The sequence below is a fragment of the Bufo gargarizans genome, chromosome 5 (assembly GCF_014858855.1).
Source record: "Bufo gargarizans isolate SCDJY-AF-19 chromosome 5, ASM1485885v1, whole genome shotgun sequence".
In the NCBI taxonomy this organism is placed as follows: Eukaryota; Metazoa; Chordata; class Amphibia; order Anura; family Bufonidae; genus Bufo; species Bufo gargarizans.
The window spans coordinates 91343682-91371460 of NC_058084.1; the positions used below are offsets into that span (position 1 = coordinate 91343682).

At 47.1% G+C, this 27779-nt stretch overlaps 1 protein-coding gene across 3 annotated transcripts; it reads right to left on the minus strand.

The window, feature by feature from the left end:
- Positions 1 to 27768, minus strand: POP1 (POP1 homolog, ribonuclease P/MRP subunit). Of its 3 annotated transcripts, none has more exons than XM_044293525.1 (16): positions 27668 to 27768; positions 25179 to 25328; positions 22073 to 22195; positions 21108 to 21283; positions 20568 to 20816; positions 19879 to 19966; positions 17706 to 17893; positions 15898 to 16151; positions 13521 to 13614; positions 11904 to 12009; positions 11032 to 11151; positions 10530 to 10645; positions 3359 to 3550; positions 3102 to 3256; positions 1973 to 2215; positions 1 to 1030 (listed from the first exon to the last, which is right to left on the minus strand). In XM_044293525.1, exons 2-16 carry the CDS (start codon positions 25315 to 25317, stop codon positions 406 to 408), a joined length of 2868 nt encoding a protein of 955 aa, XP_044149460.1. In that variant the 5' UTR covers positions 25318 to 25328; positions 27668 to 27768; the 3' UTR covers positions 1 to 405. The 3 variants fall into 3 exon arrangements, with proteins under 3 accessions (XP_044149460.1, XP_044149462.1, XP_044149461.1); XM_044293527.1 differs by having other exon boundaries at positions 27663 to 27715; XM_044293526.1 differs by having other exon boundaries at positions 27599 to 27686.
- Between the last annotated feature and the right edge of the window lie 11 nt (positions 27769 to 27779).

Below are 27779 nucleotides of genomic sequence, written 5' to 3' on the forward strand. Positions count from 1 at the left end.
AGGTCATATGTGCATGCCTCATCATAAATTAGGGGCATCCTCCAGCTGCGCAGGGGCTATCAAAGACCGGCATAAAACATTATATTTGATAAATAACCCCTACTGTGTCCAATGGAGAATGTCACAATTTATTTTCCTGCCTCCTTCACCCAGACTAACAGAAAATAGCTTCATACAAATTGGGAGGCACACGGAGGTACAGTAAGGGCCTGTTACAGACCGTTAATACGACCATGTGCATAAGGCCTTGCAGATATTTATTCATATCTGTTAATAACTTAGGAATTCATCATCTACATAAGGCTGATACTTCTTAAAGCATGTGCAGAATTATTGCACACCTCAGAGTGGGCGACAGAGACATCCTCAGCGTATTAGAATATTTTCCCTGGATCCTGTTGAAATTTATACCTCAATGGTTAATTTGGCAAATCTGTACTGAAGGGATGTTAGATTCCTAATTAGTACCAGTCCAGTCTGGTGTTGCGGTTGACCAGATAACATGTGGGCCAGTCCTGTTAAACTTACAAAGCCTAAAGCCTCACCACAGCCCATAGCCATGGAGAAATCTCCTTGGGTTACATAACCTAGAAGCACTCTACTGCAGTGACCCGTGAGCTCCGGGAGAGGACTAGGCCAGAGCCCGAGCATCAGATCATCACCACATGAGGCCTCCCCCGCCGCATCGTTCTTCTCCAAAACCTTCTTTGTCTTGTCTTTCTTTTTGTCCTTCTTAAGTTTCAATACTTTATTCTTAAATGGATCCCCATGTTTGGGCTCCACGGGACCAGGGAATGACTTGTCTTGTTTTAGGTGATGCAAGTCCTGTTCAGTTGGAATGCAAATCAAGGAGTGGAGCTCAGGGTTGCCCTTTGTCATTGACAGCCTGACCCAAACCAATGACCTTGGATAGTCTGCTAGAACAGAGGTAACCTGATTAGACAATTCCGGAGGTTGATCATTTGCTCTTTTACCTCCACGGATTTCTGGTGAAACAAGTGCAGAAAGTATCTTCAGGATCTTTTTACTCCTATTAGAAAGAGGGAAAAAAAAATAAAAAAAATTATATATATATATATATATATAATGATAATGAAATGCTTCTGATTAGGGACTCCATGCTGAAACAGAGTTAAAGGGGTTGTCTCATCTAAGACAATGGTGGAATATCGCTAGGATATGCCCCTATTGTCTTATAGATGCGGGTCCCACCGCTGGGAGCCGAACCGATATTGGGAACAGAGCCCCGCAAAGTGGTGGCTGGAGCACTCTCCCCATAGAAGTGAAGTGAATGGGAGCGCACCGCGCATAACCGGCCACTGTTCCCATTCACTTCTATGGTCCCGACGGAAATAGCCGAGTCAGTGCTCGGCTATTTTCGGCGGCCCCATAGAAAATGAACGGAGGGTGGTTGCGCAGTGCACCCTCCACCAGTTTTGGGGCTCAGTTCTGGATATAATTGTGGGTCCTGGCGGTGGGACCCGCACCTATAAGACAATGGGGGCATATCCTTGCGGGAAAGCTGGAGGAGGCTGCAGTGATCACAGGAGTGCCAATGCCATCTCAAACAGCTGATTAGAGGAGGTCCCGGGTGTCAGACCCACACCGATCAGATATTGATGACCTATCCAGAGAAATAGGTCATCATTTATAAAGTATCGGAAAATCCCTTTAAATGAGCACTGTCTACACAATCAGATTTAACAATTACTAACCATTTAGTGTCGTGTGTGCATGTATAGTACCAAGACTGGCCATAGACATAACCGTTTTAGTATGCAGCCAGGTTTCACAACCACAATGACTATTGAGATCTCAGAATGTGGATTCAGGTATTCCAGCCAGATAAGCCCAGAAAGGTGGACTGAAGACAGGCAGAACCATACAACCACATCGAGTCGGTGGCTGCTCAGAGAGCTCAGCTTCATGTCTTTTAGTTTACACTGTAAAACCATTACCCCCTTCCACCAACCTCAGCACAGAGAAGTCTTTTCTACCCTTGTGGTCTTCCTCCAGCACAGTCTCCTCAGTGCTTACTGCAGAAGATAACTCCATTTTCATTTCTTCTGGTGATTCACAGGTCTTTTCTTTGGTTTCGGGGTCATCTATCATAGAAGGCCGCATCTCCCATTCTCTAGTCAGCTGATCCCAGGGGCAACGGAAAGGGGCCAAAACGCCATGTTTGATAAAGTTGGTTCTCTTTGCGGGTGGACGCCTGGAGTAGATAGTGGGAACACAACATTATAGCCATGTGTCATAATACAGGGCAGGTCCAGCTACAATTTTGTATTCTCCAATAACGTCTGAGTTGCACATTTTACTGCATTGCTCATGCTTTTTTTTTGTGAATTAGACTTCACAGTAATTCTATGGGGTGCTATGTACGCCTCGCATTTCATGTGAAGCATTTTTATGTCCCACTCTGTATGAAGCCATATAGGATGAAAACAGGACACGTTCAATTAGACGTCACATTACAATATGATGTTGTGCGGAGCACCACCAAAGTGGCCCACAGATAGCCTGGAGAGTTGTAGTACAGTGTGCATGAGGCTTGATGTGTATTGGTGTGGCAGCACTTCAATTCATGGCATTTTTTATTGTTTTAAGCCACAATTTTCTGAATTACAAGTTGATGAGCTATGGCAGTAATTGTCAGGGTAATGCAAGTGGCCAGTGGACACAAAGTATATAAAATATTCAATATTCCGCTCTTTTCTGTCTTACACTTGAGCGTTGGTAATACACACTTTTGTGGTACGAGCAGGACAGTCGGGAGTCCAGCAAGTATTTTTGATGCATTAGTAGTCACCATTTAGTATCTGTTCACTGCAGCCATTTATTATTTACCATTAAGTGAATGGGTTTGCAGGATGAACAGGGCCGAAGCATGTGTTTTGCAGATCCACAGTCCACAAAACAGACAAGGCCGTCACACGGTCATGTGAATGCAGCATTATCCATACCAGCTACAATAACATGAAAACAAGACCTATTAATCTAATGTGCATGGACAGGAGTGGTGAGTAGAGAGGATACCTAAATGCACAGTCTATTCAATGCTCAATATACCATGGTCTACTCTCAGCATAAAGTCTTACCTGGTGTATTTTTCAAGCAATTGTGCCTTAGCCTCCTGTGCAGACTGAGCTCCAGCTGGGGTGTCGGGGAACTCGCCAGGAACATTTGGAGCCCCCATATACTGGTAGTGCTGCAGTCCTTGCTGTAGACCTCCAACCCGGACACCTCTGTAAATCTGAGAGGTTATCATTATAGACTCTATACTGCATAAGAGTAAGATATACACAAATACAATTCTGTAATTCTATATAAAAAGAAGGAAAAAGCATAAACTTACAAGTGGAATCCAGAAAGCCATTCCCCATCCTTTTGGCAGGCAAATGTCCCATCCGCTCCCCCACCCTGGGCGATCTTTACCAGTGACCTTACCAGACTGCTGGATTAGCAGGACTGGGATTTTAGATTCATTATTGCCAAGGTCTAGCTTTGAACCCGGTACAAGCAGCTCACTTCTTAGTCTGTTAATTTCCTGTAATAGAACAGTTTTCATGCGTTAAGGGCTAAAGAATAATAATAATAATAATAATAATAATAATAATAATAATAATAATAATAATAATAATAATAACACACACACATATTCCCCACCCTCAGTAATACATGCTGGATCGGGGTTCAGGATGCTGCCGCCTTCCCCCTACAGACTACATTGTGTGGCTTTCCTCCACATCTACAGGCTATATGAGCTGCCTCATTGAATCCTCTCCCCTTTTTCCATCCTCTATCTCAGAGGTCAGCAACCTTCGGCACTCCAGCTGTTGTGAAACTACAATTCCCAGCATGCTCCATGCATTTCTAAGGGAGTTATGAGAACAGCAGAGCAAGTGTGCATTCTGGGAGTTGTAGTTTCCCAACACCTGAAGTGCCGGAGGTTGCCTACCCATGTTCTATCGCTAAGATAAGTCTCACATCTGCAGTAGCGGTTCCAGCACTGCCGGATGCAACTGGAATGCAAGCCGACCCCATTAACTACAATGGGGTCCAGCGGAGATTCGTTCTCAATCATGAAAAAAAAAAAGAAATGCACAAAAACGAGATTTTTGTATTACTTACCAGTAAAATCTCTTTCTCGCTCTTTCCTTGGGGGACACAGAAGACCTTGGGTATAGCTCATCTCCCTAGGAGGCGTGACACTAAGAAAAAACTGTTAAGCCCCTCCTCCACAGCTATACCCTCAGCCTGGAGAGAGAGGCTGCCAGTTGCGTGTCCAAGTAGTGAAAAAAGGCAAAGTCCAAAAGTGGAACCAACAAGCCAACTACCCAACGGGTAAAACAACTCGGAAACCGTGCAGAGAAAAACAAAGAATGGGTGGGTGCTGTGTCCCCCAAGGAAAGAGCGAGAAAGAGATTTTACTGGTAAGTAATACAAAAATCTCGTTTTCTCGCCCAGTTTCCTTGGGGGACACAGAAGACCTTGGGACGTTCAAAAGCAGTCCAAGAGGGGAGGGACCACAGCACCAAGGCGAAGCACCCGAAGGCATCAAGAAACCGCCGCCTGCAGACCAGGCAGCCCAAGACAGCATCCGCTGAAGCCCGAGAATGCACCCTGTAGAACTCGGTAAGGTGTGCAAGGAAGACCGCCTTGCACAAATGCATGGCCGAAGCCCAATGCCTCCGGCCCAGGGGACACCGACCGCTCTGGTGAAATGAACAGCGACACCAAAAGCAGAACCCTGCCCTTGGTGCGGTAACCACAGCAATAGCCACTCTGAGAAAGCGGAGGAAAGCCACCCCGGAGGCCGCAACCCTTGCACGGACCTCCTAGAAACACAGGAGACCAAACGTCGACAAGAGCCGGAGATCTCCAAGTAAAAACGCAAGGCCCAAACAACGTCCAAACGGTGAAGTGTCCGTTCCCGGGGGCGGGAAGGGGAGGACGAATGCCTCGCGGAACTGAAAGACAAACGCCACCTTCAGAAGGAAGGAAGAGACGGGATGGAGAACAGCCCTGTCCTAGGGAAAGACAGAAGGCTCGGAACAAGAAGGACCGCCACTCAGGCACCCGTCAAAGACCCAATGGCTACGGAAACACAACCGCACAGGACAGAAGGAGTAGAGAGAACTACTGTAACGGCTCCAAAGGAAAGATAGGAGCGCCAAGAACCCAGTATGTAGATCCCAGGGCGGTACCGGAGGGCAGTACAAAAGGAACCCAAGAGCCGCTCCATGGAAGAAGGTCTTGACAGGCCCAGAGGGCCGTGGAACGCTGAAAGAGGAGGGACAGCGCCGACACTTGAAGCAACAGGGTCCCAGTCCCAGTCCCAGGCCGGACTGGAGAAAGACAGAACCATGGAGAAAGAAAGGCAGAGAGGGGAAAACGCCCAGCTTCCCACAGAACCCCAGGTAAAAACCCTAAGTCCTACAACAGATCCTGGACGAAACACGGCCAGGAGCGAACACTAACGAGCCCGCTAGAGTCGCCTGGGCAAGCGGGTGAAAACCCAACGATATCAGGCGCAGACCAGTAACACGGGCAGAACGGGCAGAACGGAAGACGCTCTACAGTCCCGGTGTGGGAGATCCAAGGACAATCCTGACCGAATGGTAGTCCTCCCAAGTTACCGAGAAGGTAAGTCCATAGCAGAACCATTGCCGAGAATGGAAAAAACGCAATCTGCACCCAGCTGGAGGACAGAACGCGGCAGACCCGGTAAATAGGCACACAGCTAGTACAGCCAGTGTGAACAAGGGAGACAGTACGAGGCCAAAAGGAACACCGGAACCATCCACATGAACAACCATGCTCTCCCCAGAGGGGAGGGCAGTGAAGGAACAGCCCCTGAAGCGTGGCCGGGACAGAAGCCACATCGGAGTGAACTGTACCGAGCGGGAGCCAAACAGAGCCGGCGAGAAAAGGCAGTCGAGACAGAGGCCGGCATAACACCCTCCAACCGAAAGGAGGGGTGGGCAACAGGAAAGCCATAGGACAGCTCAAGAGCAGAACCCCGCTACACCGAGACGCCCGGTTCACCGCCTCGCAGAAGGCGAATACCCTGAAGAACCCAAGATGGAGGTCCTCCGGACCTGGGTACGCGAGCACCCAAGAGAAGTTGGGTGACCTTCCCGAGAAGAGCGGCCCGAACCTGGTAACAGATCAGACTGAAGCGCAGAGGGCGCCAACCGGAAGGACTCATACCACACCACATCTGAAGAGGAGGAAATGGTAGTAGGCGAGGGAACCGTAGTCCCGCCAGAGAAAACGCAGAAATCGAGGGACGCTGAGACAGCACTTCCGACCATGTGACCACTAACGCAGGGAAACAATGCCGCGGGAGGACGAATGGGTACGTATCTAGGGACCACGAACACACCCCGGGCGGAAGGGCCAACGAAAGGAATGAGTACCACCCAGCTCGGTGCAGTAGCGAACAAGTAGAGCTCGTCTACTTATATATAAGGTATATACCTTTGAACACAGTGGGCATTCATTTGCTGTTTGTTGAACACCACCTTAGGCTCACACAGGTGGACAGAACGAGCTCTTTAGAGAAATAGCGCAAGGCTTGCTGCAAGCATCGTATCTCAAGAGAAAAAAAGTATGTCGCAGGAGAAAGGGAGGCATACGTACGAGTAGCCCCGTAAGCAGTGAGAAGGCCAACCCACCCATGGGAGGAGAAGGCATACCCGGCCCAAACAACGGACAGAGCGCACAAGAAAGTCCGCTCACTGCAAAAAATAGTCACTCAGCGAAGGATCAGCCAGAGTCCAACCGTACCAACGGAAGTGCAAAGTGCAACCTGAAAGGCAGTCATGCACAAGACCATCACGTCATGCAATGGAACGCAAGCAGTCCGCCCAGAAAAAGGGGGGAAATGTACCTGGCCAACACTGCAGTCGGCAAGAGTGCAGAAGCCCGCCCCAAAAAAGGGGGGGATACCAAGGCCAGTACCAACTTCGGAAAAGTAGGACATACCATATTCCGCCCAGAAGGAGGCCATGCCCATGGCCGCACATGTCCAGCAGAACGCAGGAAGGTACACTTAGGGAAAGGGGGCATGCACAGGGTTATTCTATCATTAAGTGATTGTGCAAAAATCCACCCAACACCGAATTTCGTGAGAGTGCACCACTCCGCCAATGAAGGGGGACGTGTACCAGTCCAGCACCGCATAAACACGGACAGCCGTGGATCGCGTGAGCGTGCAAAATGCCGCCCATGGAATAAGGGGTGGCCATGCACAAGACCAGCACAGATTCCAATGGGAGTGCAAGCATTCCACCCAAGTTAGAGGGCATGCTCATGACCGGCAACGCACCCAGCGAGTGCAGTATTCCGCCCAGAAATGGGGGTCATGCACATGGTCAGATCGCCTCCAGTGAGAGTGCGAGCACCCCGCCATGGATGGGGCCATGCACATGGCCAGCAACGCACTGGCGAGAGAACAAACACAGTCAGTGAGAGTGTACGTAAGTCGCCTGAGGAAAGGAGACATGTCCAAGGCCAGCAGCGAATCCAGTGAGAGTGCGGCACACCACCCACGGAAGGGGGGGGGGGGGGGGGTCATGCACATGGCCGGCAACGGATCCAGTGAGGTCCAGTGTTCCGCCTATGGAAGGGGAACGTGCACATGGCCGGCACCGTATCCGTGGAGAGTACAGTGTACCTCCTATGGGAGGGGTACACGCACATGGCCGGCACCGTATCCGGTGAGAGTGCAGTATTCCGCCTATGGAAGGGTTCATGCACATGGCCGGCAGCGAATCCAGTGTTCCCCCTATGGAAGGGGAACGTGCACATGGCCGGCACCGTATCCGGGGAGAGTGCAGTATACCTCCTATGGAAGGGGTTCATGCACATGGCCAGCACCGTAACCGGTGAGAGTGCAGTATTCCGCCTATAAATGGGGTTCATGCACATGGCCGGCAGCGAATCCAGTGAGTGCAACGTCCCGCCTGTGGAAGGGGGTCGTGCACATGGCCAGCACCGCATCCGGTGAAAGTGCAGCAGTCCGCCTAGAAAAGGGGGGTCATGCACAAGGCCAGGCCGCAGCCAGAGAGAGTGCAGTATTCCGCCTAGGAAGGAGGGCCATGCACCTGCAGCCACCAGAACTGGGTGACGAATTCTGGCCAGAAAAATTTTTTGCATGCACTTGACCAGCGCCGTATCCCGGGGCAAGAAAACGCCCGGGAGGGGGAATATGTCCTGGCCAGCGCCGCAGCCGGGGAGCGCGACATACCGCCTAAGAGAGGGGGGCATGCCTACAGACAGCATACCGAATGATGAGGCTGCCGCGTCCTGCGCAGCCCACAAGTCCAGTTATTTAAAACAAAATTATATATATATATATATATATATATATATATATATATATATATATATATATATATATATATATATATATATATATATTTTTTTTTTTATTTATTTATTATTATTATTTATTTATTTTTAATATCACAGCCTCCCTGAGGCAGAAAGGGGGGCCACCATACAGGGGCACAGGCCGTACAGGCCCATCAGGAGCCGGCCAGTACCCAAAGGGTTAACAGGCATCTGGCCTGGAGGGCGGCGCTGCGAACTCTTGGGGGCGGGGAACCTCCAGGCGGGAAGAATTCGCGCTTGGAGAGTTCCCGCCCCCCCCCCCCCCCAGAGGCCTGAATTTGCGGCCTATTAGGCCGTGAAGCCGGGGCCTAAATTTTAGCGGCGCCCGGCTGACCGGGGCCGCAAGCATTTGAAGTACCGGCCGGGCCTAAGCCGGCCGCGGGTGCCCACATACCGGCCGCGGGAGCCCCCATATCGGTCGCGGGTGCCCACCCCGAGCGCCGGAATTGCGGCCAGCAGGCCGCAAAGCCTGAACAAACAATGCAGCGCCCGGCCGGAATGCACCGACGGCCGGCCGGGGCCTGTTGGAACACAGCTTCAGCCAATGCCGGCCGCGGGTGCCCACCCCGCGGCCGGAAGAATCAGGGACCCGGAGGAGCGTGAGATGCGGCTCAGCAGGCCGCGATGCCTGGGCCAAAATTTGCGGCGTCCGGCCGACCGAACCGATGGTCGGCCGGCCTAGTTGGAGCATAGCTCGCACATGTAACGCCGGCCGCGGGAGCCCACCCCGCGGCCAGGAAGAGTCAGGGGCCCGGGAAGGAGCACCGGATGGTGCGGCCCAGCGGGCCGCGAAGCGTGGACTAAATTTCTGCGGCGCCCTGAGCAGCGCACCGGCAAGCGCCCCCTCTTTGCGCGGACCTCCATCCTGCAGCCAGCTTATGATCTATGGAGGGGAGGAGAGGGAATGGGTGAGTGCTGTAGCAGACTGCCGCCTTGCGACACCCCAGGGACCAGCCTAGGTCCAGCAGGGCCACCTAATAGCCACTCTGCTTGGATAGGCTACCAGTATGGGGGTCAGTCACGCAGGAGACCGGGGTGGGGGGTGGGGGACGTAGGGCTGGAGAAGCCAATCTCTCACCATAGCCGTCTTCACCCTCGGTCAGTTCCAGCAGGGTCGCCCCTTCAGCTACTGGCACCGTAGTGGCAGGACGCTGGAAGAGGGGCTTGGCGTGCGGGCGACCCTTGCGCTGGCGGGATGCAGGGGAGCTGGGCTGCCCTGGTCCACCTTGCCTTCTGTGGGGGAGGCAGCAGTGCGGATGACCGGCACTGGCGCAGCTCGACCCCGGGAGAAACAGAGAGGTCTAGTGCGACTCTGTTGTCCCTGATTGTCTGGAACAAAAAGAAAAGAAAAAGAAAAAAGTAAAAATCAAAATTTAAACAAGGAGAAAACAGCCCTGCAGAGCAGGGAGTGTCTTGCCTCCTTGGACACTAAGCAAAAACTGGCAGCCTCTCTCTCCAGGCTGAGGGTATAGCTGTGGAGGAGGGGCTTAACAGTTTTTTCTTAGTGTCACGCCTCCTAGGGAGATGAGCTATACCCAAGGTCTTCTGTGTCCCCCAAGGAAACTGGGCGAGAAATAGGCCGGACACAAACAGCTGCGCGCTGCAGTTTGCATTCAGCCAACTCCCGGATTACAATGCCACAGACGTGAAGGCATCTTAACGAGCTTGGCCGGGCTTTTATTATTAATGACCTATCCTAAGGATAGTTCATCAATATTAGACCGGCACCCCCGCCGATCAGCTGTATGAGCAGACAGCGCACGTGCCGTCTCCTTTCTCTCTTCCTGTCCGCTGCTGCCGTCTGAGGGAAGGGGAGAGCAGGAAAAGCCATCAAAACAAGTATAGATTAAGAACTTACACACACTGCAGAAGCAAAACTGTATGAAATTTGTAATGAATTTCTAGAAGTTTTTTAATTTTGCAGTTAGGAAGCCTTATTCCCATGATCACTGAGGTCCCAGAGGTGAGCCCCCCATGATCACACATTTATCACTACCCTATGGAGCTAAGCATAAGACTCATGTCTCCAATAAAAATATATTGCAAAATTTATCTGCACATTAAGTTGAACTTTAGCATATATTGCACTGTACAACATGAAACTAGATATATTAACCTGCACTTACCTGCTCAGATATTTTATTATCCGTTACACGAGATCGAACATCAGACGACCAGATAAGACCATCACTGCACTCCACGGGAACTCCGGCCAACATTAAGGAATTCACTTTATCTCTATCTGCAGAATCAGAGCACAGAGAGGACAAATTCCATCCATCAAGAGGCAAACTCTGCCAAGTCCTGTGCGTCCATAGACATAACAGCAAACAGTCCACCAAATAACTACATGGCCCTTAAAGGGGAAAGTCAGATCACCACCAGAAACCACGTGCATATAATTTAACCTGGCACATCATTGGGAATGATAACCATATAAGACGACGCATTAGGCAACAAAATAGTCAGGTCTGGATCGCACATTCTAGTTGGCCTTGCCAGGACTTGAACCTGGGTCATCTGTATGGAAAGACAGAGGCTCCCAACGAGCACAAGGCCAGTAGATAAACAGAAAGGCAATGCAACAGAATAGGCATATGACTGTTCAGACACAGTTATGAGGTTCACCTTCATAGTTTTCTAGATTTGGAAAGGATTTTGTCCTCCTTTTAGGCAAGTTCAGTCTTGGATCCCCAACAGTGAGGCCTAAAACGGTTCCAGATGGTATCTGTGCCGGAGACTCCAAGCCTGGAAACATACAATAATAGGCTTATATAACGTTGGACAATTCTACACAGGAAGCACAGATTTGTCAATATCATAAACAAAAAATTTTGATGCACAGGAGAATCTCCAAACAGGTTGCAATAAATCAGGGACTCTTCGACAGAACATATATATTAAAGTGCAAACAGCACCATTATTGTCTACGGGCCGTGTCTGGTACTGAAGCTCACCTCCACTGAAGTCAATGCAACTGAGCTCCAATACCATGCATAACCCATGGACAGGTGTGGGGCTGGTTGTTTTTCTTACCATTGAAGAGACTTGTTTTATTAAGATAATTACTACAATTGTTAAACATTTCGTTGGTCGTTCTGTAGCAAGGAAACTGAGACGGAGGTTTTGTACAAAAGGGCAGTGGGATAATATCAATGGTGTTGGCTACAGGTAGCAGGCCGTCGAAATACCACCAAGAACACAACAGATGTGTCCTAATACTGATCAGCGGCATATGAACCTAAAGCCAGGGGTATTCTAAATCTCATGTCAAGATCGGGGGAGGTGGGAGGAATGGGGACAACAGTAAGGGTGGTGAACCAGTAGGTGCAGGTAGTTTCTTCAGCTGCACATGGCTGACCACCTCTCCAATGAGATCAACAGGATGAAAGCAAAAACTTCAATGAACAACTATTAACTGTTATTAGTGCACAAACACAGAACAGGAGATGAAGTACATGAAAACACTTGTGAAATACACACTGTACGCAAAAACTTACCTTTTAGTAGCTTAAACAAGGATTCCTGATTGCTATGTCGGAGAAGGTTATCTGGATTTCCACAATAACCTGCCCACCAGCCATGCGGTCCTGAATCTTCACTTTCCTGTGTAGGAAGGAGATTAATCATCATTAAAAAAAAAAATATATATTCATATCAGACAAAAAATGGAAGTGATAAATAATTCAATGAGACTTTCCACAAAGCGCATGTTCACATTATGATTGTACAGCAGACCATGAAAAGGCATCCGTCAGCAGTTTTGTACCTATGACACTGTCTGACCTGTTACATGTGCACCTGGCAGCTGAAGGCATCTGTGTTGGTCCCATGTTCATATGTTGCCCGCATTGCTGAGAAAAATTATGTTTTAATACATTCAAATGAGCCTCTAGGAGCAACGGTTACACTAGAGGCTCTGCCAATGCCACGCCGAATTTTGACAGGGCCACGCAGTGAAAACAAAGTGCAGAGAGTGCGGCAAAGCCCCTGTTGCTCCTAGAAGATAGTTTGCATATATCAAAACTTTGTTTTTCCCAGCAATGCGGGCACATGTGAACATGGGACCAACACAGATGCCTTCAGCTGCCAAGTGCACATGTAACAGGTCGGCCAGTGTCATAGGTACAAATCTGCTGACAGATTAAAGGGGTTGTCTGAACTACAGATACTGACTGAGGACCTATCGTCAATATGAAAATCAGTGCAGGTCCAACTCTCCGCACCCCCCGTCGATCAGCTGTTTGAAGAGGCTGCGGTGCAAGTGCTGCATCCTCTTCATTGTTTACCTGCATGCCATCTACTTTGAATTGAATGGGGCAAACAACTGTAGAAAGCTAGCTGAGGAGGATAGGTCATCAACATCTGTAGTCTGGACAACCCCCTCAAGTCTCACAATGAATACTGTAGGTGATCTGCTGACTCTGGATAGATGACGACAATGGAGGAGATTCATCAAGAAAGGAGTTTCCTATGCCAGTCTTGATCTCGTGTGCTGGACTGAGATGCGGCTCATTTATTAAGCGGCACACATCTTAGTAAATCAGCACCTCTCTGTGGGTCAGCTAGAAGCTGGAGTAGACTGCAGCGCTAAGGCAGTTTCTGTAGTAAATCTCTTGTAAATCCAGCAGAGGGTGGCTCCATCCCCTCCTGCTAAATCCCTGTTCCTTTTCTTGCCACTTTAGAAAAAAAGTGTCGAGAAGCGCTAATAGGCGCAGATGATGGTGTGTGTCATAATTAGCAACTTTTACAAATCAATGGCGGGGTAGAAGCCTTTATAAATCTCCCCCACAGAATACATCACATAGCAGACCTCATTTACAATCCCTGCAAGCCGCAAGCCCATACAGCTCAGTAGATAGAACTGCAAAACTAGGGACCCGGCTTCAAATCTGTTTGGAGAAAACATCTGAATGGAGTCTATAGGTTCTCCTTATGTTTACATACATTTTACACCATGTCCTCCAACACTCAAAGGGGAAAGAAAAAAAAACAACAAAAAGACCCACAAACACACCTTCCTATGATTTTGAGATAAAGGAGGTCAAATGAGGATAAAGACTGAATCATAAAGCCACGTGGACATCCAGGGCCATACCATACCAGTCACTACATACCTTATGAAGTGGGGCAACATGCAGAGCATCACCAAGCACACAGTTAGACAATGGGCCAACAAGTCTATAGCGTACAATTTCCATGGTCAGGTCACTGAAAAGAAAGTGGATTTCTATTGTTTACTACATTGTTGAAGCATGTTACACTCAAGTGGAACAAAGAAATGATACCATGTTGCACCCAAAAAATCTGGCCAGACACATTAGACCTATGTTGGATGACCCTCTAATGAGAATGTGGCCTCCACAGTAGATAAGGGGTTGGAAAGTTGGATTTCAATTGCCCAATCCAAATATTTTTTTATTATCGTATTCCAAGAGATTTCTTTTTCCTACCTAGCCATATGAACACTTGTTTTTTGTGGGACGAGTTGTAATTTTAAATGGCATTATTTTGGTATCCATATAAGGCTACTTTCACACTGGCGTTTCTGGGTCCGCTTGTGAGATCTGTTTCAGGGCTCTCACAAGCGGCCCAAAACAGATCACTTTAGCCCCAATGTATTCTGAATGGATAAGGATCTGTTCAGAATGCATCAGTTTTTTCCTCCGTTCCGCTCTGGAGGTGGACACCAAAACGCAGCTTGCGTTTTGATGTCCGCCTGACGACGCAAAGCCAAACGGATCCGTCCTGACACACAATGTAAGTCAATGGGGACGGACCCGTTTTCACTGACAATATGGTGCAATTGAAAACGGATCCGCCTCCCATTGAATTTCAGTGTAAAAATATATATATTTTTTTTGTTCATGGTAATGCAAACGGATACAAGCGTTTGCATTATAGGTGCGGATCCGTCTGTGCAGATACCAGACGGATCCGCACCTAAACACAGGTGTGAAAGTAGCCTTACTCATTGATTAACTTCATCAATTCTTTATGAAGGGGGGTGGGAAAAACATCAAATACTGAAATTTTTTTAAGTTGTAAATTTTGCAACGTTCACTGTGGCATGAATGACATGACAATTTCATTCGCTGCTCTCGTCCTATATACGCCGGTTTAGTGGGCGGCACAAAATATAATTCCCAATGAATCGGCTAGCTGCATACATGAACACTATAAAAACAAATTACCATTAAAGACCAAAATGTGAGCATAACATAAAAAAGTACATCTATAAAAACATACTGAGGTCGTTTTTCCCATTTAGACCTAAAGGGCCCATAACTTCAGAGCGTATGATCCACCTCGCTTCCTTTCTCAATAGGGCAATTATGATTATCATTATCCAACAGAAGTGCTCAACTTAAGTACAATGTTTAAAGTATAACTGTCATATTTTTTATTTTATTTGCTAGTTTATTAGAGCTAGGCCTCATGCACACAACCGTATGTATTTTGCTGTCCGCAAAAAAATACGGATGATGTCCGTGTGCATTCTGTATTTTGCAGAACGGAGGAGCTAACGTAATACGGACAACAGGACATGTAGAGATACGGTTGGGTGAATTTGGTGTAGAAGAATTTCACTGGCCCGCATAGAGCCCTGACCTTAACCCAATCCTACACACATGGGATGAAGTAGAATGGTGCTTGCAAGTCAGGCCCTCTCATCCAAAATTAGAGTCTGACCTCACATATGCTCTTCTGGATGAATGGGCAAAAATTCTCACCGGCATACTCCAAAATCTTTTAGAAAGTTTTCCTAGAGGAGTGGAAGTTGTTTTTAGCTACAAAGGGTTGGCCAACCTCATATTAATGCCTATGGATTTATAATCCTGTAGGGGTCACAATACTTTTCCACACACAGTGTATGTATCTCAGGAGAAATTTGGCCAGAGTGCATGTATGTTTGAAGTGTGCATGGTTTAAAAAAAAACTTGTAAAAAAGAAAGCCATGTCCCCTTTTACCTACATAAATTGTGCTCTGGCAGCCGATTAAATAGGACGTACTCAATCATGGCCGTCAGGTATAGCCTAAAGGGATATTCCCATCTCAGTAAATGTGGGCCTATCACTAGGATATGCCCCCATTGTCTGATAGGTACAGGTCTCGCAGACGCAGCCGAAAACAAAGCTGGCAAAGTAGAGGCTGGCAGTGCTGGGTCCGGCCACCACCAAGCCCTTCTATTAACCCGCCGAAAATAGAAATGAATGGGAGTGCACTGCTGTGGTCAGCCACCACTTCTATTGGGCTGACAGAAATTGCCGAGCTCGGCCATTTTCGGCGGCCCCATAGAATCGAATGGAGGGCAGCCGCTCATGCTCAGTGCACCCTTCACTTTGCTGGCTCCGTTTAGGAGATAGGTGCGGGTCCCAGAGGTGGGACCAGCACAGAGTAAACAATGGGGGCATATCCTAGCGATATGCCCCCATTGTCTGATATGGGAAATCTCCTTTCAATGACAGAACATGAAAACTATCCGCACGTACCGAATAGTAATGCCAGTCTGTGTTGAGGTCCAGTAATAAGGGTCGGGGGTAGCTCTCGTTCCATCCCCAATTATCTTTTTGACAGGAACAGCCTTTTCTCCCTCTTTATTCTGCAATTTCCTCTTCTTCCCTGCTTTAGTTGCAGTTGCTGGTGGCTCTTCCTTCACCGGGGGTGGTGCTGGTTCCGGGATACATACAAAATTGTCAGGTCTGTCTTCGCATACACACACAAGCCTGAGCTCCTTTAAGACATCCTGACGACAAAAAAATAATAATAATTATGGTGAAAACTAACATACTGGGAGGCCATTGGTATTAAGCCTACAAGTCAGTGTGAAACATGGAAATTGTGATCAAGGTGGCGGGGACAGATAGGACCAATTAAAACTCGGCACAGATTACCAGTGGGTGACAGGAGAAGTGTGTAGACTATAACAATGGTGGGGGCATAAGGGCAACAACTGATGCTGCCAACAGACAGTAACCAGTGTTGTGTCCTTGTGGTCCATATGCCTCACATCAGATCAGAAGACATGGAGGAACATGGTCAAAATACCGCTAACATTGCAAACTTCCATTATGGTAATTCAAACCGTTGATTTTCCAAAGGAGCTGTGAAAAATGAAAGGTGGAATCTAATTGGTTAATATGGGCAACGAAGGCTACTTTCACACTAGCGTTTTTACTGGTTCCGGCAGGGTTCCGAAAAAATGCTTCAGTTACTGATAATCCAACCGTCTGCATCCGTTATGTACGGATCCGGTTGTATTATCTTTAACATAACAATGACGATCTGTCATGAACTCCACTGGAAGTCAAAGGAGGACGGATCAGTTTTCTATTGTGTCAGAGAAAATGGATCCGTCCCCATTGACTTGCATTGTGGGTCATGATGGATCCGTCTTGCTCCGCATCCCATGACGGAAAGAAAACCGCAGCATGCTCTCCGGTATGAGAACGCAACCAAATGGAACGGAATGCATTTTGGAGCACTCCGTTCCGTTACGTTTTGTCACTATTGACAATGAATGGGGACAAAAACAGAAGCATTTTTTTTGGGGGGGGATATTGAGACCCTATGACGGATCTCAATACCGGAAAACAGAAATGCTAGTGTGAAAGTAGCCTAAGCCAGTTCTTTTTTACACTAGTTTTGATAAGAGTTCCCCTTTATGGTATGAATTAAATATATGGTGTCCGTACACAAACTCATCCACCACTTTTTGCCTTATTAATGAACACCTTCCACCAAGCCACTTTTCCATTTACAAAAACGTCACAGCCGAGAACCACTGCATGCTTCCATTTTCATGTTATATCACTCAGTACGTCAATTCAGAACTGGCACAACGTACAAATGCAATATGGGCAACAAGAAGGCATCATGAGCTCATGCCCACGAACATTTTCTTTCTGTTCCATTTTTTATTTTATTTTTTTGTGGCCCGTATGCGGAACCATTCACTTCAATGTGTCCGTAAAAATACTGAAATGACTCTGCGTGCATTGCGTTTCCGTATGTCCATTCTCCCCAAAAAATAGAACATGTCCTATTATTTTCTGCATAACGGACAAGAATAGGACTGTTCTATTAGGGGCCAGCAGTTCCATTCCATAAAATACACACGGACATCATCTGTATTTTTGGCGGATTTGTGTTTTGCAGACCACAATACACATGTGGTCGTGTGCATGAGCCCTAACAGATGGAGAGGACGACCGACACGTTGATGCTGCCAAGCTGCTCCCCTCCAGTCACCACACAGCTTTGCCATGGTGTAACGCTCAGCGAGTCTGCATTTTATTACCTCTTTGAGGGCTGGGTGCATCCATATCCAAAGCTGTCTCTCATCACATGCCATTCCTGAAACACTTCGGGGCTTCCATATGAAGGTGATGTGACCTAGCGCCTCCCCTGGGTATTTATCAGCTCTGTAGAGAACTAGGGAGCCCTGTCGCTTCCCAGATATACATGGGGCGGCCATAAATGTTGGACCTGGGCAAAAATAATAATAAAAAATATATAGACAAAATAATAATATATAAAAAAAAAAAAATACTGAAATCAGACTTCTAGTAGTAAGGTTCAGGGCCGCCATCAGGGGGGTACAGCCAATACCCCAGTAAGGGGCCCAGACCCTGGGGGGGGGGGGGCCCAGCCAGTTCCAAAAAAAAAATAAAAAAATTTTTTTTAATTTTTTTTAAACTATTTTTTCCCCTCTCCCATTTGTCAGTGACTAGAGTCTGAGTCACACTGTACAGGAGTCTAAGAAAGAATCGAATGAGTCACAGGTTAAAAGAATCTAAAGATCCGACTGCAAGCAGCGTTTTGGTGTCTGCCTCCAGAGCGGAATGGAGGCAGAACGGAGCCAAACGGATGCATTCCGAATGGATCCTTATCCATTCTGAATACATTGGGGCTGAACTGATCCGCTTGTGAGATCCCTGAAACAGATCTCACAGGCGGACCCAGAAACGGCAGTGTGACAGTAGCCTATGCCACATACTGAGCTGAGCCATTTCAAAGGCTCCAAATTATTTATTTTCATATTGATCCTTATGTTGTCTACTTGGCTAGGCTGCTCTATGTTGTGTGGTCTTTGCTCGGGGGTAAAATACAAAGCTGTTTTCTGGATTATCCCACAGGACCAGGATCCTCCATCATTTATTGTTATTAACCCCTCCCTTGCCAGCCCACCCAGCTCTATTTAGCTTTGTGTTATGCTTTGAAAAAAAATGTTTAGGCCATGAAGGGGTTAATTAAGTGTTGGAGGGGGTGGGGGTGTGTGTTATTGTGCATATTGTGTTTGGGATCCATTTAACAAGTTTGACCAGTTAGGTTTGAGAGTGGTTGAGTGTCATCCACAGATCCCCCATAAAAGTGTCATCCACAGATCCCCCATAAAAGTGTCATCCACAGATCCCCCATAACAGTGTTCGTCATCCACAGATCCCCCATAACAGTGTTCGTCATCCACAGATCCCCCCCCATAACAGTGTTCGTCATCCACAGATCCCCCCCCATAACAGTGTTCGTCATCCACAGATCCCCCCCCATAACAGTGTTCGTCATCCACAGATCCCCCCCCATAACAGCGTGTCATCCACAGATCCCCCCCCATAACAGCGTGTCATCCACAGATCCCCCCCCATAACAGTGTGTCATCCACAGATTCCCCCCCATAACAGTGTGTCATCCACAGATTCCCCCCCATAACAGTGTGTCATCCACAGATTCCCCCCATAACAGTGTGTCATCCACAGATTCCCACCATAACAGTAAGTCATCCACCGATCCCCCCCATAACACTAACAGTAAACCTTGTGCTTTTAAGGTGTTTTTTCTTAAATGTGCCAGGGAAAGATTGCTAGGGCAGATTAGAACAGGTACTGTAGTTAGTGTTACTGTGGGGTCCTGCTTAAAAGAGTCTATCTTGTCGTGGTAGCAGGCTTCATATTATTTGGTCAAGAATTCCTTACTGAAATCGCTGATTATCACTTTTTACTGTCTTTGTAGTTGTAAAAAAATAATGAAATTGGGGGTAGGTCCTTGGGGGTGGAGGGGAGGTGGAGTCAGGATGAATTCTGAAGGGTAGGAGGGGGGGCCCGGGCCTTGAGCTGTGTAAGGGGCCCCAAAGTTTCTGATGGCAGCCCTGGTAAGGTTACTAAAGCTTAATTAACACCACATTTAGGATTAACGTTCAGTAGGATCATCCCTCAGAATGTACACAAATGAATGCCAATACAGTTAAATATGTCTACCACTAGACTAAGGGCACGTCAGTGTATACGTCACGGTTTTTCCTCAAGGCGTGTCCCAACAGTGCAACCCAGAAAGCGTATGAATCGAACCCAGTTGGACCTGGTCACAAGTTGTGTCCACTACTGAAAAGGCCACGACTCATGACATTTTTAATACTATTGCTACACATCAAGTATAAGAACATCAATTCAAAAGGATGGTTGAAAGCCAATTAATACCTGCATCTACACTGCAAAGCCTTGACAGTGCCAACAAGAGATCTTCTTCTTTTCCCAATAGCTCCACACAACAGTAGTAAGTCAGGTCCTAGAAAATCAGAGCAGAATTGTCATACTAAATATTGGTCACCATAGCACTGAGTTGGTTTAATTCCATTTCCTTTTTTCTGAAAACAAAGTCTTAATAAAGAAGTGAGATTATTTGGGTGGACAACCCTTGCTGATCTGTACATGCTCCAACAAGGGACACTCAATAGGGTAATCTCCAATGATGAGGAGCTCTGCTACCGCTAGCACAGAGTTGCATCGGTGCTAGGACAACACACCATGCCACTCTGCTTTTCAAGTGGGTCACATGGATGACCGCTATGTTTGGCCAGGCGGCAGCTCACAAGGGGCCGAGTGGAGAAGACAGGAGACAAGGTTGGTGGCACTTCTCTACCACAGCAGTTTATGCTAGCCACCTCTAGAGTTAAAAGCAGACATGCCATTGGCAATCGAGGACTGGTAGCTTATCTAAGGAATACTCCTGCAATATTTGAGCCTTTAAAAAAAAAAAAATCTAACAAGCTTGGTAAATGTAAATTGGTAATGAGGTTCTTTAGGTTTCTTTCACAATGTGAGAGAGCCATCAGTTCATTGTAACCAACACAGCAGGGCCAGTCTAAGTGAGCTTATAAAATTATCACCTGAAGAAGACAATGACTAGACATGGCCCGGTAACATGCTCTGTAGCTCTTCATCGTAGGTCGGTGTGCCAAGCAGTACCCCCATTTCTTCAGCATGTGGAAACGCTTAGCATGCCATATGTGGGTCTCCAGCCAGATGTTCTTCCTCTGCCTTCGGTTAAACTCTAGCTGAAGATTCCCGTGGCGTCTCCGTGCCTTCCGACATTTGCTTTTGGACTGTTCTTTCTTCTGGTGCATGGTTTTCTCCATCTAAGTACAGATAAGTGTAAGAATCTTTAAAGTGGTTGTCCAGCTTTATTAAGTGGTCTATCCTGAGGATAAGCCATCACTTAGTAAACACTGGACAACCACTTAAATATTTGGAAGCAACAAAAATTATACTAGCCAAGCGTAAGTTCACATATTTCAAAAATGATCCAATATATGTGAATGGTGGTTAACAGTAGCCAAGAGAGAGAGATTGTTGCCAAAATACTCTATAGGCTGCAAGGTCAACCATAACAACTACAAAATTTAAGAACATAAAATGTCTAAACATACCTCTTTTTTAGCAATTTCACGTAATCTTCTAGGCAAGCGCTTAATGTTGTGCCCCATGGCTCGTCTGCGCATGTGTCTGGGTAAAGACTGAAACACCAGGGAGTTGGAAGATTTCTGAGAGACGGCCTTCACCATGGCGTTTATTTCTGCAGCTCGGGCCTGTGCAAACATTGATGCTGGAGAAGAACGAACACATGACAGACGTGCCAAATTATAGTAACTCAATACAGTGATTATACGGTCCAATATGTAGTCCTACAAAGTAAACAATGAATTTGACAATTTTTAGGTGCCCAAAGCAAGAGGTTTAAAACTAAGCAAGACTGGTCTACATTCCAGTGATAAACCTCTGCACGTATGCCATGTGACAGAATTTCATGTCAATTCTGCTCAGTTACAGGAGTGTACAGAGATGAAGCTGCTTATAGAGAATTTTCCGAGACTTGCATACAGATGACCTATGCTCTGGATAGGTTATCAGTATCTGATCAAGGGAGGGGGTGTCAGACACCCAGGACCCCCGCCGATCAGCCTGTGAGTGCCGCAGCCTTCTCCCTGCTCAACAAGCACAGTGCCATACATTGTATAGTGGTTGGGCTTGGTATTGCAGCTCAGCCCCATTCACTTCAATGGGGCTGAACTGTGCAGAGACCATGTGAACAATGATCGTGATGACACATGGCCTACGGAAAGCTGAGAGAAGGCTGCAGCGCCACAGCGAGCACTGGTGCCTTCTCAAACAGCTGATCGGTGGGGGTCCTGTGTGTCGGACCACCACCAATCAGATACTGATGACCTATCCAGAGGGTAGGTCATCAGTATATAAGCCTTTAATGACATTCACCTTTAATTTTCAATAATTTCAAACTTGCGAACAACTACAAAAGCAATGTGATGGCAGAATATAAAAATCACACACTGTATCTATGCATAGTAGAAAAGAAACACACACAGCATGCACTTACCCGTCACATATTTTGGAATTTGCTGAGACTCGCTGGGTGCTCCCCTTCCTCTACCACCCCTAGAGTGGAAATGTGACTGGTGGGCACCCCTATGCTGCTGCCCAGAGGAGCCAGGGCTAGCGCCTACAAAAAGTAACAAGAATTAACAATGGGTCCATCTGTGTAATCAGCCGCATTGTTGGCCGAGTAAAAGTTATGACGGTGCAATTAAAAAACAAAATAAAAGAACATTCACTTCACCAGTACCCCGCTGACCTTTCTGATACTGCCCGGGGCCCCTGATGTTCTGTGTTGTCTCTAAACATGCAGGAAATGTCCACTCAGCCAATCACTGGCTGCGGTAGCAGACGTTTCACTGGTATCGACCACAAAGCATAGAAAGCAGCAGGAGATCCTGGCAGCGTCAGAACGGAAGTGGTGGAGGATTGGCGAGATTGGCGAGAACCATGTGTGACACAGAGAGGTTTTGTCTGGGAAAACAGATATTTTGCTCCCAGTATGTGCTGCTGGGTTGATTTACAGCCAGGTGAGGTCAAATACCGGACCGCATTTCAAGTGCTGGCTGTCCTTAAATAGGCAGCTGGGCTCAGAAGCCATGTCTGTGTTGGGATCTGGGAGCCTTGTGTCTGGATGAAGGCTTGCCATCTGTTTGGTGTGAAAACAGGTTGGTGCTGCTATAGTCAAGGACTCTGAGGCAGAATTGCTGCATGGTGTGAATTACCACCAACACCGCAAGGTGACTTTTTGTTTGATTATGACTGCTCGTTTTGTCACTTGCCTAAAGTGCAAATAAAACACTGAACTGTTTTATCCAAAGAACTTGTTATTGCCTCTATACTGCGTACGCTAATCCTGTCTATCAGAGCAAAACCCCTGGCCTGGTTTAAAAGTCATTTTTACTTGCTGGCCCAATGGCATATTATAATAGGGACGTTTGGGTCAGCCGTCCCGGGCCCAGACCCATCGCACTATAACACATTCTCATATGATATGTATACACAGCGCTACTGCTGCGATAATAACAGCCGGGGCAGAGTGGAAGAAGAGAGAGTGAGGGACCGGCGTCACTGCACACCTCCTCCAATCTCTTTCAAGCAGAGAATTCCTGCAGTGCCCGCCCCTCTCCCCCCAGCAGCGGCTTGGGGACGCGCAGGGCTGGGTCTGTGCGAAGGCTCTCAGTCAAAGCTCCAGCGGGTGTCTCTAATTGATTACTAATCCAGTGTGTGTGTTCTTGTGCTGGGCACCTGGGAAGAGAGGGGCAAAATCCCACCTTTATTTTTCAGATGTCCTTTGGAAAAGGAAAGAGGAATCCGACAGTTCTGATAAATCTCCTCTAATATTTTTAGATGACTATTTCCTATTGTTTAATAAAGGGTCAAAGTTAGCAAAGAATGTCATGTTGTATAGTCATCTTAAATATTTACTACTAGCAGAAGGACCCGGCTTTGCACGGGTATATTTGATCTATTTCATTTAATGTTTGAGTAGGTTGTTAAAAAATAGACAGTATCCTCCATAACAGTGACCTCTACAGCACCCTGTCCTTTTTAACGGTGAACTCCACAGTCCCCCACCCCTTAACATTGACCCCCCCACAGTGCCCCGCCACTATAAAATGGGACCTTCACAGCACCCCACTCCCTTAACCGTGACCTCCACAGCACCTGCCCCTTTAATGCTAGGGCTACACGACAATTTTTATAATGATAGGCTATGGTGTCGCACTGCAACATGTGACATACTGCGACACGACAGTTGCAAAAAATCCATCAGAGATGGATTTTTCCGCTACTGTCATGTCGCAGCATGTCACATGTCGCAGTGCGACGCCATAGCCTTTCATTATAAAAATTGTCGTGTGACACATGTTGTGTAGCCCTAGCCTAAAGCTGACCTACAGCAGTGAAGAAAAATGGCTGGGTTGTTATGGAAACCTGGAGTAAGACTGTGTGTGGAGACTAAGGGCCTGCAAGCTTCTATTGGCTGATAACGGACATGTGACCATGTGTATGGCAGTTGGGATATGAAGAGAAAGACTTGCAGGCTTGTATTGGCTAATGCAGGTCATTTTGGGGGAATATCTCAGGAATGGTACATCCTAGAGAGCCGAGACCCCCACAAGATTTCTTTATTTCTTTGCAGGTAGCAAGATATGTGTATACCAAGTTTATACTGGACCCCATAGGTAAAACACGCAACAAGAAGTATTCAACTTCCCAATCCTCCTACATTCCACTGTCACCATGCCTTTTGTTTTCAAATGAATTGCATTTTTTTCACTGATCAGCCATTTTTAAGACTGATCAGGATCCTGATCAGTCTTACTAATGCCATCAGTTGGCATACGTTTTGTCGGATCAGGCAGGCCGTTCTGGCGATGGAACCGCTTGCCGGATCACTCTGCCGCAGGTGTGAAAGTAGCCTTACCCCTGCGGCCAATTGCCACACTCCCCTGTGACCTTATGTTCACACTGATGCCAATAGAAGTAATGTAATGTCGCCTTAATGAAACATCACTGGAAGGTGATCGGCCTCTGCAATCATATTACGGGACATAGGCGCAATTTCAAAAGCAAAGAATACCTGGACTGGGCCGGCAGTGGAGGTGCAGGAAGCCGCCATGGCAAAGTAAGGCAACTTATATATTTTGAAGAAGAACTGCCCCCTCTCCAGACGTGTCCATTTCAGTAATTCCTTGCATTCCCCATGTAATAATTCTGGAGCAACTATTCTTTATTATTCCTGCTAGAAGGTATGAATGAGTTACTAGCTGTTTGCAATGAAGGTCTAGATGGTAGTAACCAGTTGGTGGGGTGGGGGGGGTCCCTGCACAGACTGAAACTGGCAGCACTGACTGGATATTGTCAGACACCCAGAGCTGGTAACCCCTATATGGACCTTCATTGCAAACTGCTAGCAATTCATTCATAACTTCTAGAAGAAATAATAAAGGAATGGCACATCATAGAGTGATAAGAATAGATGCAGGTAGTTGATAAATGAGACGTGTCAGGAGAGGCGGCAGAGCCTCTTTAGGCCATATTTGCATAGACGGGAAATCGCTTTAACTGTTTATGACCCTTGGTGTCACAAGAGACTTATTTACCACTGTATGGTTGAAAGGAGCCGCGTCCTCCATGGTGGGGGGGAGCTCCATCACTCTGATCTAGGCTCACATTAGAGGGCTGATTTCGCATCCGTTTTGCATATTTCTTTTCTTTTGCCGTAGACATGATTTTATTCATTGGATGGCATCCTGCAGATAAAACAGTCACACAGCTAACGTTTACTGGACAGAAACTGCGACTAAAACACAAGGTCTTAATAAGGCTGGGATTCACACAGACAGCATTACAGCAGTGAAAAGGGAGAGTGGATCCGCTCCCCTATACTGGTTGGGATCTCCCACCTGACCCCACATGGGTCACAGAGAGATACTACTGCAAGCTGAGTGGCATATTTGCAGTGGGATCACTACTGGCACTGTACAGCTGTCATGCCAGAGTTGGGGCCCAGCATTCAGTAGCATATTACCACCCCATGTTAGCTCAGGAGGGAGACTGCAACTGGAGGTTCACTTTAAAAGGGCACCTGTCAGCAGTTTTGTACCTATGATACCGGCTGGTCCCATGTTTATATGTGACCGCATTGCCGAGAAAAATTATGTTTCATTATATGCAAATGAGTCTCTAGGAGCAACGGGGGCGTTGCCTTTACTCTTAGAGGCAAAGCTCTCTTTGCAACTGCCGCACCCTCTCCACTTTGAATGACAGGACCAGGCAGTGCAAATCAAAGTGCAGAGGGTGTTGTTCCAGCTGCAGAGAGCAGACCCTCTAGGTGTACCGGCAACGCCTCTTTGCTCCTAGACACTCATTTGCATATATTAAAACTAGGGCTGCAGCTATCGACTATTTTTGTAATAGAATATTCTATCGATTAATCCAACGATTAATTGGGTACTCTAATAACAAAAGCTAATTAAAAAGAACTCATCAGCCCCCCCCCCCCCCCGTGCCACCAGCTTACCCCACCACAGTGTCACCAGCTTTTCCCATCCCCAAGCCATGTTCTCAGCTCCAGTGAAATAAAACACTTACCTCTCCTGTAGGGACACCGCTCCACAGCTCCTCCATTTTCTTCACACAGCGGCAGGTCATAGAGCGTGCTTACGTGCACTATGTCCCAACGACGTGTCAGGAGGAAAGTGCAGGGCGGTGCGGGTCGGCGGGTGACTACAGAGCGGTGAGTAATAGCAAGCGCTTCACTCCTGCTCCATGGTCACATGACACAAACAAATCCTCGATGCAAAAAAATTTGCATTGAGGATTTTTGTGTGTCGAATTAGTCGATTCAATTGAGTATGCGTTTCAGCCCTAAATAAAACATTTTTCTCAGCAATGCAGGCAAATATGAAGATGGGACCAACACAGATGTCTTCAGCTGCCAAGCGCACATGTAACAGGTCAGCCAGTGTCATAGGTACAGAACTGCTGACAGATGCCCTTTAAATACCGAAGGAATTCTAAACACTAGAAGTCTAGTACGAATGAAGGTAACACTTACAGGAGAAGCTTCTAATAGATTTCAGCATGCAATGTTTCTGAAGACTTATGTGACAATAGCGATCATGAGGCCACACATTCTGGACTCAGTAATCCCAATAACAAACCCTCCACTTTATCACTACCCAGCCTTATCTGGACAATAGCTTGCATTAATAAGCAATGCAAAAGCAGATACAGTAGAGGCCATATTTAAGTCCCTTTAAAAAGAGGACCTTTCACCGATCCTGACATGTCTGTTTTATTAGCGTCATGCATTCCCCATGTAATAACAATTCTGGAGACTATTCTAATGTCTATGTTGTGCCATTCCTTTATTATTTCTACTAGAAGTTATGAATGAATTGCTAGCAGTCTGCAGTAAGGGTACAGAGGGGCGGTAACCAGTTGGGGGTGTGTACCTGCAATCTGAAAATGGCAGCCCCGATTGGATAGAGTCAGACTGTGCAGGTACACCCCCCCCAACTGGTTACCACTAGAGATGAGCGAACCTCTGTTTTAAGTTCGGCGTCTAAAGTTCGGGTTTGGATTAGCGGAGAATCCCGATCTGGAACCGGATATGGATTCCAACTTCCGTTGTGGTCCGTGGTAGCAGAATCAATAATGGCCGATTATTGATTCCGCTACCACGGACCACAACGGAAGTCGGAATCCATATCCGGTTCCAGATCGGGATTCTCCGCTAATCCAAACCCGAACTTTAGACGCCGAACTTAAAACAGAAGTTCGCTCATCTCTAGTTACCACCCCTCTGGACCCTTACTGCAGACTGCTAGCAATTCATTCATAACTTCTAGTAGAAATAATAAAGGAATGGCACAACATATAGCCATAAGAATAGATGCTCCAGAATTGTTACTACACGGGGAATGCATGGAGCTATTAAAACAGACATGTCAGGTGTGGTGACAGGTCCACTTTAAGGCCTCCACATCACAACCGAAGATACAGAAAGAGAAACTACCTTACTATGCAGCTGTAATGCAATACAATACATGCGCCATGCTACAATTAAACCACGAATTTACCGCACCAGACAGGACTCAGTGCTGGACTCTCCGCAAGTCACTGAGCAGAGGCAGCCGAACTTCCAGGTTCAGGGACTACACTCCGTTCACACGTGGAGGAGGCGCTCTGTGTTCCAA

Bases quoted from the DNA above. Each gene is read 5' to 3' on its own strand.
- POP1 (XM_044293525.1), bottom strand. From the start codon at position 25,317: ATGAATAAAATCATGTCTACGGCAAAAGAAAAGAAATATGCAAAACGG. The intron at 12,010-13,520 runs GTATGTAGTGAC...CTTCCTACACAG, and splicing joins ATGTTGCCCCACTTCATAAG to GAAAGTGAAGATTCAGGACC. The intron at 2,216-3,101 runs GTAAGACTTTAT...TATCTACTCCAG, and splicing joins TTGCTTGAAAAATACACCAG to GCGTCCACCCGCAAAGAGAA.